The sequence below is a fragment of the Bos taurus genome, chromosome 2 (assembly GCF_002263795.3).
Source record: "Bos taurus isolate L1 Dominette 01449 registration number 42190680 breed Hereford chromosome 2, ARS-UCD2.0, whole genome shotgun sequence".
Lineage (NCBI taxonomy): Eukaryota > Metazoa > Chordata > Mammalia > Artiodactyla > Bovidae > Bos > Bos taurus.
Genome location: NC_037329.1, coordinates 125,549,241 through 125,568,106, shown reverse-complemented (window position 1 = coordinate 125,568,106; position 18,866 = coordinate 125,549,241). Strand labels below are relative to the sequence as shown.

At 40.3% G+C, this 18,866-nt stretch overlaps 1 protein-coding gene across 1 annotated transcript in view; it reads left to right on the top strand.

Moving 5' to 3' along the window:
• The window catches only part of STX12 (syntaxin 12), a 35,565-nt gene extending 17,757 nt beyond the window's left edge, over nt 1-17,808 (top strand). Inside the window, exons 4-9 of the mRNA NM_001101053.2 lie at nt 6,070-6,207; nt 8,324-8,367; nt 9,978-10,083; nt 14,406-14,478; nt 15,170-15,252; nt 16,567-17,808. Of these exons, the coding sequence (NP_001094523.1) occupies nt 6,070-6,207; nt 8,324-8,367; nt 9,978-10,083; nt 14,406-14,478; nt 15,170-15,252; nt 16,567-16,659 (537 nt within the window). The 3' untranslated portion in view covers nt 16,660-17,808. The remainder of the gene's footprint in view (nt 1-6,069; nt 6,208-8,323; nt 8,368-9,977; nt 10,084-14,405; nt 14,479-15,169; nt 15,253-16,566) is intronic.
• Nucleotides 17,809-18,866: the final 1,058 nt, after the last annotated feature.

Here is an 18,866-nt window from a genome sequence, read left to right as displayed (position 1 = left end):
CGTTTAATGAAGTATGTGTTCAGTCTTTGGATTCTTGGCATCCCCTCGCACAAAAGACCAGAACCCAAACTAGGTGCTTTGTCATCGCGCTGCAAAGTAGTAACTTTAGCATAGCCGCCCTTTGACTCTGCCTGTGTGCTGTTTGTGTTGGTTGTTTCTCATACTGGACCAGTTCCCCTTGCCATTCATTCTTTCAAATTGTTCCCAAATCAACCCCTTTCCTCTCCCAGCTGTACACATAGGGAATACACTCTTGTAGGTAGTTTTAGCAGTAAAAAAAGGGAATCTAAGAGTCTGATGTCAACAGAATGTGCTGCAGTTCACAGGGTCTCAAAGAGTCAGACATGACTGAGCAACTGAACAATAGCAAAGTGTTAAATAGTAGCCTAAGCAACATAGAAAGTTCAATCTCCTTTAAAAAAAAAATCTAATGTATTCCAAAATCAAATAGAAATTATTTTTGGATTATGCATCTTCTTGTTTCCTTCCATTATCTTGGATCATTCAGTTCGGTTCAGTTGCTCAGTCGTGTCCAGCTCTTTGTGACCCCATGGACTGCAGCTTGCCAGGCCTCCCTGTCCATCATCAACATCCAGAGTTTACTGAAACTCATGTCCATTGAGTCAGTAATGCCATCCAACCATCTCATCCTCTGTGGTCCCCTTCTCCCGCCTTCAGTCTCTCCCAGCCTCAGGGTCTTTCCCAGTGAGTCAGCTGTTCGCATCAGGTGGCCAAAGTATGGGAGTTGCAGCTTCAGCATCAGTCCTTCCAATGAATATTCAGGACTGATTTCCTTTAGGATGGACTGGTTGGATCTCCTTGCAGTCCAAGGGACTCTAAAGAGTCTTCTCCAACACCATAGAGCAAAAGAATCAATTCTTCGGTGCTCAGCTTTCTTTATAGTCCAACTCTCACATCCATACATGACCACTGGAAAAACCATAGCCTTGACCAGATGGACCTTTGTTGGCAAAGTTTGGATCATTAAGAACCTAAATCCACAGAGGTATTATTTCTGGTGAAATATGAATCCTGGATTCCCTTCCTCCTATTGTGCTGAATATTCTTTTCCTTTTCAGTTGTTTCTTTATCTAATTAATCTTAGCCCTGTCACTCATCTTTTTGCTACTGCACTATCAAAACATACATCGTACTTTCACATTTCTTTCATACTTATGCACTATTATCAGTGATCTTCTAATTGCCAAATCCAGTGGGGTTTTTCTGCGTTTTTATTCATCTCTCTTTGTTTTATTTGATCCTCCTGTTCATCCTGTCTTTACTGAAACTTCCTTTTTCTTCCCATGATTTCCATAGTAAAGACGACAAAGTAGTTTTCATGTCTCCCGACTCTGGTGACCCCTTTCTGGCCTTTTGTCTCTCTTACCCCAGGTTGAGTCTCAGCTTCTCTGACTCTGTGTCTTCCTAGAAGTGGGTGTGCCCCAAGGCACAACCAGTGATCCTCTAATTTTGTTATTTTATGCTTTCTCCCCCAGGAGTCTTTTCTACTTTTATGAGCTTCCTGTGACTTTTATGACTGTGGTCCCCAAATCTTTTTCCGTCCCTCGCCCCTGCACCTCTGAGTACTTGGCCCATATCGCTAATTCCTGCTCTGACATCTCCTCTTTGATACGCTAATAAATCCCTTCTGTTTCACCCAAACCCCTCACTAAGCTGACTGACAGTACTTACTGTCATAAAAAAAAGTTTGTGCCTTTTGACCTAATATTTCCACTCATGCAAATGTTCCAAGTTCTAAGGGAAAAAAAACCAGCTATGCACTCTGGAGCCAGGTTTCCTGGATTTAAATTCTACCCCTGCCATTTACTATATGATCCTAGGCAAATTGCTTAACCTCTGTGTGCCTCATTTTCCAGATCTGTCAAATAGGTACTTTAATAGTATAGGTTGATATATGGATTAAATGAGTTATTATATAAAGTAGTTATAACAATATGATATGTGATAAGCACTGTATAAATATTAGCTGTTACAATAGGCCTTACTTTAGCTTTATTTATTTGTAATAGTTAAAAATAGAACAATCTAGAAGGAATGCTTACATAAAATTTACTAGATCAACTTAATGGAGTATTATGTAGCAAAGCCTTCCTCAGTAATCAATGCAAAGAAATAGAGGAAAACAACAGAATGGGAAAGACTAGAGATCTCTTCAAGAAAATTAGAGATACCAAGGGAACATTTCATGCAAAGATGGGTTCAATAAAGGACAGAAATGGTATGGACCTAACAGAAGCAGAAGATATTAAGAAAAGGTGGCAAGAATACACAGAAGAACTGTACAAAAAAGATCTTCACGACCAAGATAATCACAATGGTGTGATCACTCATCTAGAGCCAGACATCCTGGAATGTGAAGTCAAGTGGGCCTTAGAAAGCATCACTATGAACAAAACTAGTGGAGGTGATGGAATTCCAGTTGAGCTATTCCAAATCCTGGAAGATGATGCTGTGAAAGTGCTGCATTCAATATGCCAGCAAATTTGGAAAACTCAGCAGTGGCCACAGGACTGGAAAAGGTCAGTTTTCATTCCAATCCCAAAGAAAGGCAATGCCAAAGAATGCTCAAACTACCACACAATTGCACTCATCTCACATGCTAGTGAAGTAATGCTCAAAATTCTCCAAGCCAGGCTTCAGCAATATGTGAAGCGTGAACTTCCTGATGTTCAAGCTGGTTTTAGAAAAGGAAGAGGAACTAGAGATCAAATTGCCAACATCCGCTGGATCATGGAAAAAGCAAGAGAGTTCCAGAAAAACATCTATTTCTGCTTTATTGACTATGCCAAAGCCTTTGACTGTGTGGATCACAATAAACTGTGGAAAACTCTGAAAGAGATGGGAATACCAGACCACCTGACCTGCTTCTTGAGAAATCTGTATGCAGGTCAGGAAGCAATAGTTAGAACTGGACATGGAACAACAGACTGGTTCCAAATAGGAAAAGGAGTACGTCAAGGCTGTATATTATCACCCTGCTTATTTAACTTCTATGCAGACTACATCATGAGAAACGCTGGAGTGGAAGAAACACAAGCTGGAATCAAGATTGCCAGGGTGTATATTATCACCCTGCTTATTTAACTTCTATGAAGACTACATCATGAGAAATGCTGGACTGGAAGAAACACAAGCTGGAATCAAGATTGCCAGGAGAGATATCAATAACCTCAGATATGCAGATGACACCACCCTTATGGCAGAAAGTAAAGAGGAACTCAAAAGCCTCTTGATGAAAGTGCAAGTGGAGAGTGAAAAAGTTGGCTTAAAGCTCAACATTCAGAAAACGAAGATCATGGCATCCGGTCCCATCACTTCCTGGGAAATAGATGGGGAAACAGTGGAAACAGTGTCAGACTTTATTTTTTGGGGCTCCAAAATCACTGCAGATGGTGATTGCAGCCATGAAATTAAAAGACGCTTACTCCTTGGAAGGAAAGTTAGGACCAACCTAGATAGCATATTCAAAAGCAGAGACATTACTTTGCCAACAAAGGTTTGTCTAGTCAAGGCTATGGTTTTTCCTGTGGTCATGTATGGATGTGAGAGTTGGACTGTGAAGAAGCCTGAGCACCGAAGAATTGATGCTTTTGAACTGTGGTGTTGGAGAAGACTCTTGAGAGTCCCTTGGACTGCAAGGAGATGCAACTAGTCCATTCTGAAGGAGATCAGCCCTGGGATTTCTTTGGAGGGAATGATGCTGAAGCTGAAACTCCAGTACTTTGGGCACCTCATGTGAAGAGTTGACTCATTGGAGAAGACTCTGATGCTGGGAGGGATTGGGGGCAGGAGGAGAAGGGGACGACAGAGGATGAGATGGCTGGATGGCATCACTCACTCGATGGACGTGAGTCTGAGTGATCTCCGGGAGTTGGTGATGGAGAGGGAGGCCTGGCATGCTGCGATTCATGGGGTCGCAAAGAGTCGGACACGACTGAGTGACTGAACTGAACTGATGTAGCAAAGACCAAATTGTGAAGAGTATGTTAACATGGAAAATGTTTATGATATACTTAAAAGATAATATTTTTGGATATTGAGAGGGAATGACGTTTTTTCCCCTCTCTTATTTAATGTTTATGTAAAAATTAAAATCTCAGGAATGGGATAAAAAGTCCCTCATCTAAATTTGCTTTCAGTTTTACCATCTCTCTCCCAGGTGTGAAATGTGAGTCATCCTTTGACTTTATTCTCCTTTCCCCACAGCCAGTCGCATGTTTTTTAGACTCATTTCTTTGTGTTCTCATTATTGATACCATGTCTTCCTAACCCTAAACCTTGATTATTGTGGTCATCTTTTTGACTTATTTCATTTTCCCATTCCATTGTGTTCACCATCGTGGACTCATCTTTCTAAGTTATCATTTTGTACACATCATGTTCCGCTCATAGAAATCTTCATTGCTCTTTGTTATTTAGAGGTTGAATCCCAAACTCATTAGCTTGGCATTTAAAACCTGCAGCGGCTGGGCTTCCTTGGTGGTCCAGTGTTTAAGAGTCTGCCTGCCAATGCAGAGGACACGGGTTCAGTCCCTCATCTGGGAAGATCCTGCATGCCACAGAGCAACTAAGTCTGTGAGCCACAAATACCGAGCCTGTGTTCTGCAATGAGAGAAGTCACTGCATTGAGAAGCCTTCGCACTGCAACAAAGAGTAACCCCCGCTCTAGAGAAGGCCTCTGTGAAGCAGCAAAGACTTGGACAGCCAAAAATAAATTTAAAAAATAAAATAAAACCTGCTGTGGGGACTTCCCTGGTGGTCCAGTGGCCAAGACTCCGCCCTCCCAATGCAGGGGGCCCAAGTTCGATCCTTAGGAAACTAGATCCTGCGTGCCACAACTAATAGTTCACATGCCACGACTAAAAACTCCACAGGCCACAACTAAAGAACCTGCATGCCTGAGTGCATGCGTGGTAAGTCGCTCCATCATATCTGACTCTTTGTGACCCTATGCACTGTAGACTGCCAGGCTTCTCTGTTCATGGGATTCTCCAGGCAAGAATATGGAGTGGATTGTTGTGCCCTACTCCAGGGGATCTTCCAGACTAGTAGTGGAACCCCATCTCTTAGTCTCCTGGGTTGGCACGCGAGTTCTTTATCACTAGCGCCACCTGGGAAGCCCTGCATGCCACAATGAAAATCAAAAATCCTGCGTGTGCCACTAAGACCCAGTATGGCCAAGTAAGCAAATCTTTAAAAGATAAAAATAAAACCTGCAGTGGCCAGCCCCTTCCCTATTTTTTCAGTTTTATCTTTTAGCTATTCTCATGAAAAAAACCTTTGGTTCCAGTCAAACTACCTTTTTATAAATCCTCTGCAAATTTCTGCCACCATACCTTTGCTCGCACAGTTACCTTGCATGGCTTTGCCTTTCCCCTTCTCTCTACCATTCATGCCTTACTCTTCCCTTAGTGTCCACCACCTCTTGAGGCCTTGACCACTTGGATTCTTACTGATTATACTTGCCTCTGTATAACCTGTAGTACCAATTGACTACAGCAGGTGCTCTCAGGATGTGCTTTTTGAGACATAGTATCAGTCAGCTAAGTAAACATAGCCTGTAACTCTGCAGAATAAGTTTTAGGTTCTCAAAGATTTTGAACCTCACTATAGTGTGAAGGCAAATGATTCTATGGTGTTCAGGTAAGCTGTGAACTTACTATAGATGAATACAGTTTTTAACATGTTGGCAAGGAAACAGTCTCTATTTGAGTCCAGTCTAAATCCATAGGTGTTTATTCTGCTTTTAGATTCTCCTGGGAACCAAAATTCTGAACTGTGGTTCCCTCTGAGATTCCCTTACAAGGTAAAAGACACCTAGTTCACAGGTTTGTCAGAATGAAAGAAGGAAAACTCTGACTTGGCCTTTAGTATTAACTAGAGATTTGAGTTAGAAAAGAGCAAGTTCATTCATTTAAGGAAGAGCCTATTTCATAGTTCTTTTCCTAGTTGGGAATTTTTAGGGGGTGTACTTTTGCTTTTAAAGGGAATTAAAACCAAATGATTCTGGGTTAATATGAAATTTTAAGTTCTTGTTTAATTTCCCAGCGCCAGCAGAAACTTCAGAAGGAACGTCTCATGAATGACTTCTCTGCAGCCTTAAACAGTTTCCAGGCTGTGCAGAGAAGGGTGTCTGAAAAGGAGAAGGAGAGCATTGCCCGAGCAAGAGCTGGATCTCGTCTTTCTGTGAGTTTATTTCCAAAAGAAGACCTCTGTAAATTTCAGGATGTTCTTTCCTAAGTTTAAAAAAAAAATTTTGACCATTTGTCTTTACTTTCTATCCCTCCAAATAATAAAATGGACATTAGCTGCTATGAAAATGTCAGATTGGTATAACCTTTGTTAAAAAAGTGTACATACGGTCAAAGACTGGAAAGGAGTATGCACAAAGATTTACAAAAATGACAGGTAGAATTATGTGTAATTTTCTTTTTCCTTTCTCATTGTCATATTGATCTTATGTTAAAAGCTTTTTAAAAAGAAAGGATAAATCCGTTTCCTAGAATGTAGCAGGCTAGGTTATTTGGACTAGCCTTCTCTTTGAAAAGAATTAACAGATACTAGATTTTAACAACCCAACGTCTCAAAAATATTGAAGAGCCATGAAAATATTAAGATCAAAGCCTAAGAGAAGGTGTGAACCCATAGATAAGCAGAACACTGAAAAAACTACTTTTCCACTGAGTACATTTACTGAGGGCAAACGTGAATTCAGTTTTGATGTCCTTATGGCATGAAGTCAAAGTAATGGGTCCATGCAAGGTGGATATTGTAAAAGAAGGTGCTGCTCAAATTAAACTGGGCCCTAAAAGAAATGAAAAGTAAGCCTTTCTTTCCCCTAGCAGACTGCTAAAAAGATTGCGTTAGCACTGAGGACGGCAAGAGGGAGGGGAAATCCAGACAGTAAATTGTACCACAGAGTAACCTTCAGGCAGATTTGCTATCCAAATTCATACCACCTGAATGGTCCAAAGGCCTGAAGCTTCCAGTAGTCGTGGTCTGGTCGAGTACCTTCGTGCCAGACAAAATCATCTCTGTTCAGACACCTTTATTCTAGCCCGCAAAGAATACCGGCAAATAATTTCTGCAGTGTAGTGCACAGCCCAGGGTACACAAAGGATGAAATGTAACAGGGACTTTCCTTCCACCAGTGGTAGTGAGTTGAAACAACCACTGGAAAACATTTGACTGTAACTTCAGAACTCCTTATGACCCAGCCGTTCTACCCCAGAGAACTCTGTATGTTTGTACCAGGATATAAGTACAGGAGTGTTCATAGCAACATTAGTAGTCAAAAATCAGAAACACTCCAATGTCAATTAACAATAGAAGAGATAAATATGTGGTGGTACTATAATATATTACAACAGGGAAAATGAACCATAGTTATATTTACATCAGGGATGGATCTGGCGTGATCTAATGTGATCCAATCAAAGCATGAAAGAATACAAACAGTATAATTCCATTCATGTAAAATTCAAAATCAGATACAATATTAAATATTGATATGTATCAGTATTTTAAAAATACAAGAAAATGGTGGCCAAAAAGCCAGGATAATGGTGACTATGGAGGAGAGGGAGGTGGTGGTTATTGGAGAAGGGCACAGAGGTAGGCTTTAGGACACTAGCAGTGTTTCGTTTCTTGATCTGGGGAGAGAGGGAAAACTAATAATAATTTAAAAAACCCCACTGTATTCCTCTGGGTGGGTAGAATTTTGAAATTTTCTTTATTTTGCTTTTTGATTACTGTTATCATAAAAAAAGGGAAGGTTTTTTTTTTTAAAAATAGATTGCTCTTTTAACTTTTTTCCTTGGTTGTTAAATTACAAAAATAATGTTTCATTAGACTGATTTTTGAAGTCACTTTGTAACTTTAGAACCTGATATGCTTTAAAGGTCTATTTTTTTAAAAAAATCTTTACAAGTTCTGAAAATTTGTTTGCTTGCATGTTTTCAATTCTTCCTCTTAATCCACCTATCTCCAAATTTTAAAATAAGTTATCACTGTTATTAATTTTTATTCCTTTCTCTTACCATGTTCTCTCCATCCTACTTAGTATAGTTTTGATTCTGAACCCAAAGTGGAGTGCAGATTGGCTTTTGACTACTTCACACCTATTTCTCAGTCAAGACAGATTGCCAGAGCCCTGTGTCATCTTATAGATCCTATCAGAGCCAAAGGATATTGCTTCTTCATACTGTAGCTAAAGGAGGCCATTGTGTGTATGTGAGTGTGTGTGTCTGTGTCTGTGACATGTTTGTGAATAACAGCAGCAATGATGCCATCTACTTTCTAGGCGGAGGAGAGGCAGAGAGAGGAACAGCTCGTCTCCTTTGACAGGTAAAGGAATTATTCTAAGGTAGATAGTTGAGATGGGATTTTATACTTTATACTTACTTTCAATTTTAAAAATGAGTGAGAAAAAAGGAGGAAAAATAAAGGGACCCCGGGGTCAGTTTAGTTCAGTCGCTCAGTCGTGTCTGACTCTTTTGCGACCCGATGGACTGCAGCACGCCTGGCTTCCCTGTCCATTACCAACTCCCGGAGCTTGCTCAGACTCATGTCCATCGAGTTGATGATGCCATCCAACCATCTCATCCTGTGTCATCCCCTTCTCCTCCTGCCTTCAATCTTTCCCAGCATCAGGGTCTTTTCCAGTGAGTCAGTTCTTCGCATCAGATGGCCAAAGTATTGGAGCTTCAGCTTCAGCATCAGTCCTTCCAATGAATATTCAGGACTGATTTCCTTTAAGATTGACTGGTTTGATCTCCTTGCAGTTCAAGGGACTCTCAAGAGCCCTGGGGTAGGTAATTTATAATCCATCAAATTAAAAAAGTCAAAACAGTGGGCTTTTCCATGATCTTTGAATTATGAAAGGGATAATTTCAAAGTGAATAAAAAATTTTCAAGAAATCTCTGATGTCTGTGTGTTGAGGAGAGGGTTTGGCTCAAGAGGAATAAATAGAGACCCCCAAAACCTACAATTTAGGAGGGCTGAGATTTTACCTGTAATTCAGATATAAGTTCTTCAAAGTTCCTGGGTTTCTGTTTACTCATCGCTAAAATGGAGGCAACCCTGGAAAAAGCAAATGATTTTTTATCTACAAGACATCTCCTTTGTCCTCCAAACTGAATTAATTAATTCCATAGAAATGTATTGATGGTATTAGTTCAGAACATAAAGTATTTTGTCACAGGTATGCATCTGTCTTGCTGTCACTATACTGTGAGCACCTCAGAGGCCTGGAGTGCTCTCTCACTCAGTTTTGTATCTCCAGCACATGGAGAAAATTCTCTAAGTATTGTGGAGATGGCATGTGATTTATGTGTACTACTGGAAAGGTGCTTAATACTGAATTTTCAAAGTGCATGTCTCGTAAGTCATATGCCTTTCTTCTAAATATGGTACCAGAAAAGAAGAGTTGTAACATTTCATTAGCTTTTTCACTTTGGTTTTCTGTTATGAGACATTTAACAGCCTCAAAGAAATCCTTGAAAACCAGGAGATACGATTCTGTCAGACTAATTGGTGAGGCACTGACAGGTCACTTAACCTGCTCTTCTCTACCCATTTAGTACCTGAGATGGCAACACATTTTGCACTTTGAGAGTGCCCTGGGAGAGAATGGGCCAGAGATTTCAAATCTCTGCCCGCTTCTTGTCTAGCAAGATTATAGAGTATATCCCTGAATGGAAACAGCAAGGAGTCCCATCCCTTGTAATTCTGCCTCCTCTTAGTTTTGCCCATGAAAGTTGAGACTTGGTTTTCTTGGTGTTACCAGTTCTTTCCCTCTGGATGTGAAGAATGTAACCCCCAGGGACTTGTATTGTTACCAGAGGACTTGGAGGCCTGGTACTGTCTTTGGACAGGCTCTGCTGACTCTAGAGATGATATGTCTTAGGTCCACCTTTGCGGGGAGGAATCAGCCCATGTGCTTGTCTCCCTGCAGCCATGAGGAGTGGAACCAGATGCAGAGACAGGAGGATGAGGTGGCCATCACCGAACAGGACCTGGAGCTTATTAAGGAGAGGGAGACGGCAATTCGGCAGCTGGAGGTGAGGGCCAAGTCATGTTTTTTGTTTGACTCAGTGTATCTGCAATCTGGTTTTTCTCTCAGTGATTATGAGAAAGGATGAAATGAGTTGTACAGTTTGCATATTATGTCTCAGTGTAATCATGGTGAATTTGAACTACTCTTATGATCGTGTCAGGATTCCCTGGTACCTCAGCTGGTAAAGAATCCACCTGCAATGTAGGAGACCCTGGTTTGATTCCTGGGTTGGGAAGATCCGCTGGAGAAGGGATAGGCTACCCATTCCAGTACTCTTGGGCTTCGCTGGTAGCTCAGCTGGTAAAGAATCCGTCTGCAATGCGGGAGACCTAGGTTCAATCCCTGGGTTGGGAAGATCCCCTTGGAGAAGAAGGGAACGGCTACCCATTCTAGTATTCTGCCCTGGAGAATTCAGGCCACAAAGAGGATTCAGGGTCATAAAGAGTCGGACATGACTGAGCAACTTTCACACTTCACTAGGATGGTATTGGTCATGGTGCCTGAGGATACCTGGACCCCCTCCTCAGTCACCATATTTTATATGGTCTCCATGGGAATACCCATAGAGAACAGAGCAAGGCCAACAAATATTTTATTAAGACATTGTCCCCAAACCTCAATGCCAATCTCTAGGTTCGGTGGGCCTCTACGAAGAGCCCTTTGCTTAGTCTGAATAACCCAGAATAAAGACAGGCCAACAAATTTCCTCCATTTTTGTGCATCCGAAAGTCCAATCCCAAATTGTGGGTATCCCATCAGTGCGTCAGAGAAACGGAACAATTTTTGAGGTGAGGGTTGAGAGAGAGGTCTCAAGGCCTTTCTTACCTGAGTTTCCAACTTTAATTTTTTGCATGATGACCAGTAAAATATCCTTAAACATGAGTACTTTTCTCCATGGAGATGGAAGACTGCCATCTTGGGGGCAGTGTGGGGAGGAGGATTGTAGAGAGGAGAAACTTTGATCTCCTCCTTGACCTTCGTCTGTGGCAGTGGTTCTGAACCTGACTGCACTTTTAGAATCACTTGGAGATTTTTTTTTTTAATGCCCCAGCTCTTCTCATCCACCCACCAATTACTAGTTTGAACTGCGTGTGATTTTCTAATTTTTTTGTAGGTTAAAAATAGACAAACATCCACAGGAAGCCCTGGGTGAGGCCATTTTTTATCTTACAAACTTCCCAGGTGATTACAAAGTGCAGTCAAGGTTGAGACACACTGCCCTAGAGCCCTCTGTTTTTTTATTCTTGATACTTCTTTTTTTTTTTAGTTTTTTTTTTTATTGAAGAAAGTGAAAGTAAAGTCACTTAGTCGTGTCCGACTCTTTGCGACCCCGTGGACTATAGCCCACCAGGCTCCTCCGTCCATGGGATTCTCCAGGCATGAATACTGGAGTGGGTTGCCATTTCCTACTCCAGGGGATCTTCCCAACCTAGGGATCGAACACATATCTCCTTTGTCTCATGCATTACGGGTGGATTCTTTACTGGCTGAGCCATCAGGGAAAGCCTGAAGTTTGACTTCAAAGATGTCATGTATTTTCTTTTTCATCTATTGCTACTAATCATCTAATTGATTCTTTAACATGAGAAATCCCGTCCAGCCGAGAGTAGAATGAGATGCGTGGAGCTGAGGAGAGGAGTGTCATGGGCACTTCACATTCAACAGAATCAAGGTCTAATTCCTTAGCCGTTGCACTTTCGTGTCCAGTCATTTCCTGCATCTAACATGCAAACCCTGCTCTAACAGTGCAGCAACACACTCTGGTGTGTTTCTCTTCTGCTCCCACTCTATCCTTCCCACACTCTGGTCACCAAATATGTGTTTTTTTCCCCACATCAGGCAATTCTGCCACATTATCACGATGTGCTACAGTGCAACTTAGTTCTAATACTGTCTTCCTGGAGTTAGCCTCAGATCCCACAGATTGAAAGTTCAGTCCCACAAGACTGACCCCCTTTCCGAGACTTCAGTCTCGGTTGTCACCTGTGCTTCTGACCAGCAGGTTGGAAATTGGAAGTTCTCACGACCCCTTCCTTGGGTTTGATTATTAGCTGGAGCAGCTCACAGAACTCAAGAAAACAGTTTACTCATTAGGTTACTGGTTTATTATAAAAGGATACAGCTCAGGAAGAGCCAGACGGAAGAGATACATAGGGCAAAGTATGTGGCCAGGGGTACATGGCTTCCATGGGGCTTCCCCAGTGGCTCAGTGGCGAAGAATCCGCCTGCAGTGCAGGAGATTCAGGAGACGCGGGTTCGATCCCTGGGTCAGGAAGATCCCCTGGAGGAGGACATGGCAACCCAGTCCACTATTCTTGCCTGGAGAATCCCATGGACAGAGGAGCCTGGTGGGCTATAGTCCATGGGGTCACAAAGAATCAGACACGACTGAAGTGACTGAGCACACACGTGTGCATGGCTTCCATGCCCTCTCCAGGCCCACTGCACTCCCCATATCTCCATGTGTTCACTAACCAAGACGCTCTCTGAACTTCTGGTTACATGAGCATGATTGATTAAATAATTGGCCTTTGGTGATTGATCTAACCTTGAGCCCTCCTCCCCTCCCCAGAGGTTGGAATTGGGGCTGAAAGTTCCAACCAACTAAACACCAGGTTGGTTCCCAGGCAAATAGCCCCCATCCTTAGGGGTTTTCCAAAAGCCAAGCTATTAACATAAACTCAGGAGTGGTTGAAAGGGTTTGTTTTGAATAAAAAAGGACATCTTTATCTCTTTTATCAGTTAGAAAAAAATTTTAGGAGCTCAGTGCTGGGATTGGGACAAAGATCAAATATATATTTCTTATATCATAATATCACACCCATGTTATAGCCAAACTGGGCTGTTTGTTCTTTAACCAAGTTACCTTTCTATGTATATGGCTTCTTAAGTCCTGCCTCTTCTGCCGTAGTCTTCCTTCTCTGCTTGAGGTAAATGCTATACCATTTATTAGTCATTTACCATATAATACCCTTTCTTCTTATCTTATTATATACTGATCCCTCCACCCCACCTCCACCCGCAGATAACTATTATTAAGCCCTTTTATACTGACAGCAACTAGCCAACTGTCCTAACTATAGTAGACTCTTAACAAGTAACTGAGGTGCTGGCTAGAACTGTTCTTGCCAAGTTGTGATCAGGAAGTCATTGCTTTGAAGGTATCTTTTTTTTAATTGTAGCATCTGAGAGGCAGTGAATTGCTTATTGAAAGAGTGTAGGCTTTAGGAATATCATCCTGGCTGCAGTGCTTAGTTTCCTCACTGATGAGTTGTATGACTAGACAAGTTACATAACCTCTCTGAGCCTCATTATCCTCAAAGAAGACACGAACTTCATAGAGTTACTGAATGATTAATTCAAACATCGTGAACTTTTAAAAAGATTATTTATTTATTTACTTGTGACTGTGCTGGGTCTTTATTGCTACCCGAGGGCTTTCTCTAGGTGCAGAGAGCTGGGGCTGTTCTTCGTTGTGGTGCGCAGGCTTCTCATTGTGGTGGCTTCTCTTGTTGCAGAGCACAGGCTCTAGAGTGCAGGCCAAGGATCAGACGTGTGTCCCCTGCCTTGGCAGATGGAGTCTTTATCACTGGACCACCAGGGAAGCCCATCACGAACTTTTAATTCTCAGTTTTGCCACATGCTAGCTGTGAGACCTTAGGACAAGTCATTAAACCTCTTTGAGCCTTCACTTTCCTCTTCTATAGAATGGAGATAATACATGTCTTATTGGTTGTCATGAGGACCAGTTACGCACACACGCTAAGTCACTTCAGTTGTGTCCGACTCTGTGCGACTCCATGGACAGCAGCCCACCAGGCTCCTCTGTCCACAGGATTCTCCAGGCAAGAATCCTGGAGTGGGTTGCCATTTCCTTCTCCAAAAGACCAGTTAAGTAATAGTTACTAATAGCCAACACTTACGAAGTGGTTATTGCATAGTTCTAAGAATTTTTTATTTAGTACTTCTGAAAATCCTATGAGATGGGTACTGTAATTGTCCACATTTTAGTAGGGAGGTCCAAAGAAGTTCTTAATATAAGGTTGAACAAGACTGTGGAGGGTTAACAGTCCTCTGTAACTGATAGGCTCCAAGAGACTGTACTTCTAATTACCTACCTGGCATAGTACTCTGCATACAGAAGTCACTTAGTAAGTGTTAATAATTAACTTTATTTTCATTTTCTGTTTATAGAGAAAGCATGATTTATAAGCTTTAAAAACACACGTGTTATGTTAATAGCCAGAACTTTAGGTAAGTAGAGGAAATGAATCTTCCAACATGTTACTTAATGTTGGTTAATTTTTTTGTGTGTGTGTTCCTTAGGCTGATATTTTGGATGTCAATCAGATATTTAAAGATTTGGCCATGATGATCCACGACCAAGGTGATCTCATTGGTATGTATTATTGATACCTTTAACATAAAGGTGAGTGGATAGTTTTTGTATGCAAAGAAGTCAGTAAGCTGTGTCTTAGAAATCTAGGAATACCATTCAAAAAATCACTAAATTCATTTTCTTAGAAATTTTCTTACATTGTCAAATGTGGAAGTTAAAATGAAGCTTCCATGAATAGTCCATTCACTTGCCATAGCCTCATGGTAAGTCTTTGGCTGTTTAGGGAAATAGCTGTCAGCTTCTCAGTTTTTATCTGCAGAAACTTGCACAACTATGGGATTCGAAACCCTTTTTTAAAAAAACTTTTTATTTGGAAATAATTTCAAGTTCACAGAAAGTTGCAAAAATGAAAATAACAAGGAACTCCTTTATAAGCTTTACTTAGATTTACGTCTTATTAACATTCTACCCCATTTGCTTTTTATTTGCACTCTATATATTTACCTGATTTTTTTCTGAACTGTTTGTGGATGATTTGCATACTTCATAACCCTCTACCTCTAAATAATTCTTCAGTGTTTATTTCCAAAGAAGAGGGCTGTTCTCTTATGGGGCTGGTAACTTTTGATCTCATGGCTGGATAGTTGGAGTGATGGTGGTGAACAGGACCCTTAGCATCAGAATTCTCTTCAGTTTGCAGTCTTGAAACATCCGACTGTGCTAAAACATCCACTGCCCTTCTTTTTTGCAGACAGCATAGAAGCCAACGTGGAAAGCTCAGAGGTGCATGTAGAAAGAGCCACTGACCAGCTACAGCGAGCTGCTTACTATCAGGTAAAAGCAGGTACAAAAGAAAATCCCTCTGTGCTGTAGTCTCTAGGGGCCGTCAGAGTCACCGACACTGAGCAGCTGCAGCCGTTTGTTCAGTCTTAAGCTGGAGGCAGGTAGTCATAATTGCCATCCCAGCTCCATTTTTAGTATTTTCCTTTGCAGAGATCTACAAAAAAGGCATCAAACTTTGAATAAACTGACATAGAAGCCTCTTAGCTACAAAGGTATCCCCATAAGCTAGCATGATACCTAGTTTGGGGTAAGGCTAATTTTCTAACCTACACAGCTGAAATTTGTTTCAGTTAGGATAGTAATAGTTACAAAGTAGGACTTTGCAGATAATGTATGTTGACTGTTGCCACAGAAAATGGATAGAGACTCAACTTGGACTGCTGTTTATGTATGACTTAATTGGGGCTTATCATATGGGGGTTATTTTGCTGTGAACACCTAGGGGTTAATTGTTCTACTTTCTGTAAAGTGGTATTTTTCTACATATTATTTGAAACTCTGGTTTTACAAACTTTATCCGGGTCTTCACCTCAGTTTACACATGTTGTGAATGAGGTCCTTCTCATTTCTCCTCAATCTGGTGTTGCATGGCTTTTTAGAAACAAATAGCATTTAGTCATTTACCATGTTCCTAAGACAATTTTATTTCCCCGGGACTGTTCTTAAAGAAATTGTATTTAACAATAGTTTCCTTTTAAAAAGTGAGTGATGACTTTAATATCCAATAGTAAAGAACAGTCAAGTAAATTATATACATCCACTTCATGTTATTTTATGTGGGAAGTAAAAGAGATGTTTATGAAGAGTTTATAATATCACAAATTTTATTCTAAAATATTGAGTGAGAAAACCATCAGACATGATACAGTATCGTCCCAATTATTTCAGATAAATGTGCCTGGATAAAAGATCAGAAGGAAATACAATTAAAATGTCAGCTGTTTTATCTGTGGGTAATTATTTTCTCTTCTCCTTGTCTGTTTTTTACAGTGAACATAAAATTTTATAATAGGTATAAAACCTTTATTCAAATACACATGTACAAATAACTTATTTTATGGCAAATAACACCTTGCAACATAGATATAAACAGTGCCTTTGCAAATTGTATTTGGGAGCATTGAATGAGGACTTGCGCTGCTGTCTAGCACTGGTACCTTGAGATTTTTGAGAAGGTGTCTGCATAATCATACACAGAGTTTAATTTTGCATTACCAGGAGGCCGATTGATGAAGCACTCTTGGAGTCTTATAAACATTTTTTACTTGTTTCATGAGTGTCTTCTTTACATATTTCTCTCCTCAGAAAAAATCTCGCAAGAAGATCTGTATCCTGGTGCTTGTCCTGTCAGTGATTATTGTAATCTTTGGATTTATTTTGTGGCTAGTTAATAAATGAAGTGATTGCCTCCAGCCTTCTCCCGCTGAGCTGTTTCAAGGGCAAGTGCTTGTTGGAGTCTTGCCAGAACAAACTGATCATAAGAAAAGAGAATACACCAGAATGTCTTGTAATAATTTAGTTAGAAACTAACTACTAACTAGTCCTTGGAATTAGTGACCTATGGAGACAGTATTTATCAATTTGTGTATACATTTTATTGATTTCTCAAATTAAGAATTAATTTATGTGGATTTTCTTTTCTCTTGTATTCTGATTGCTCATCATCCCAAGTGTTTACTTAAAATTCCATTCTAGATATTCTTGTTTTGGTAGGATAACACTACAGTCTTGTAATATTGTCTTTTTATGTATATACAAGATTTACCTTTTTACTAGCAACTGAGATAGAATTACTTTCGGTCACCCAGCACATTGGAGTTTGTCAGAAACTGTATAATAAGCCAGCAATTTTTATTATTTAACATTTTAATTTGAATTTCTAAGAAGCCTGTTCCCTATATGCTTTGAAAAATTTTGGCAATGTATTTAACTAGAGAGTAAAAAATTGCACATGTGATCCAGATTAAATGAGAAGTAATGATTTGAGCTGGCCAGCTATTGGGGATATGTGTTAATCTGGGTTTAAAGTTTATTACTTGTTAGTATCATTGACTGCAGTTCATCCATATATACGCTAAACCATCTTGTCCCCTTTTGAAGAGGTTAATTTAATTAACATTACGATGCTCTGTGGCGTTCCTCTCCCACCTGTCTGTATAGAATGGGAGAAGTAGACAAAGCATGCTTTTGGAAAGCAAATAGGAATTGTTTGGAATGATTTAATCTTTTGTTGTTGTTGCTCAGTTGTGGTTGTACATTCCTGGTAAATGATGACTGTTGCCATCAAAAGGCTGCCCCCTACCCTAATAAGGTTTGCTGGGCATTTGGTGGCAGGGAAATTTTAAAAGCTAGACTGAAGTTGGTTTAAAATTTAGTCCTGTGAACTGGCAAGAAAGCAAAGAAAAGGTTCTTTTTTTGTAAATAATATTGGTTTGGAATAGTGATGTTAGAATTACCCTAATTTATGAACAAGAGGTTAATCTCTCCATGCATAGTTTTAGACCAAAAAAAATGTTTCAATAAAAGATTGCTGTCTTGTAATATAAATGTTGTCCACTCCCCTTTTTCACAGGTCCAGGGAAGTTACAGGGGAAGTAATTTTTTTAGGTTCTCAATAAATGTGAATTGGGCCAACAATTTCAGTTCATCCTTTAGTGAATTAGAGGATTTGGCTGGGTATATTTATATTTACTTCTTCCATTCCTTTTAATGTTACTTAATCTTCTTTTCCTAAAATAATGTGAACAGCAGGGAAACAAGGGCTAAATACTTAAGTTTCTTTGCACTCTTGCATCATTTCACCCTTATAATACAAATAAACATTTTAAAAGCTTCTATTATAAGTTTCTATGCGTTAACATCCTAATGCAGTAGATATTGGATGATGTGCTGTCCAGAGAAAAACTGAGACCTGCAAGAAAACTGGAGATCAGGTGAGGATTGGTTTGGGGGTGGAAGAGGCCCTTTCCTTGAAGAACAGAATAGAGCTGTTGGGGTGTCACAGAGGCCTAGGCAGCAGCTTCGGAGCTAATTCATTGGTTCTACAATCACTGCCCCTTCAGCTCTAAATTATACTTGGACCTGAATACATCATTTATAACACTCCGGGCAAGAAAAAAAAAGGCTTGATTGTAAAAAACAAAACACTTTTCAGTTTGGGTTAAATGAAGCCACCATAGTTCTGTTCTATAATACTATGTAATCCCATGGTGGTGTGGTAATAGTAATCATGGGTCTCAAATATGACCTTGGCCTAGAATTGCAATGGCCTGGAACTTGCCACCAAGAGGTTCTGCTAAATGGGCCTAACAAACCTGTCCACAGAATCATCCTTATCTGTGCTTCATCCACCTTGAGGGCACCATGGTTTAGGGCAGTGATGTTCTTAACTATGTCTTCACATTAGAAACAAAAAAATACTGATATCTCAGTACCCCTGCCACAAGATTCTAATTTAGTTAGCGGGGGTTATAGCTTGGATATAGGGGCTTTTAAAGCTCCAGATAATTCTCAGATATAACCATGGTTGAAAACCATTGGTTTGGAGGTCAAAAACTAGACTGGGGTACAGAAGGCCTGGAGAATCTTAATTCTCTCGTTTACTC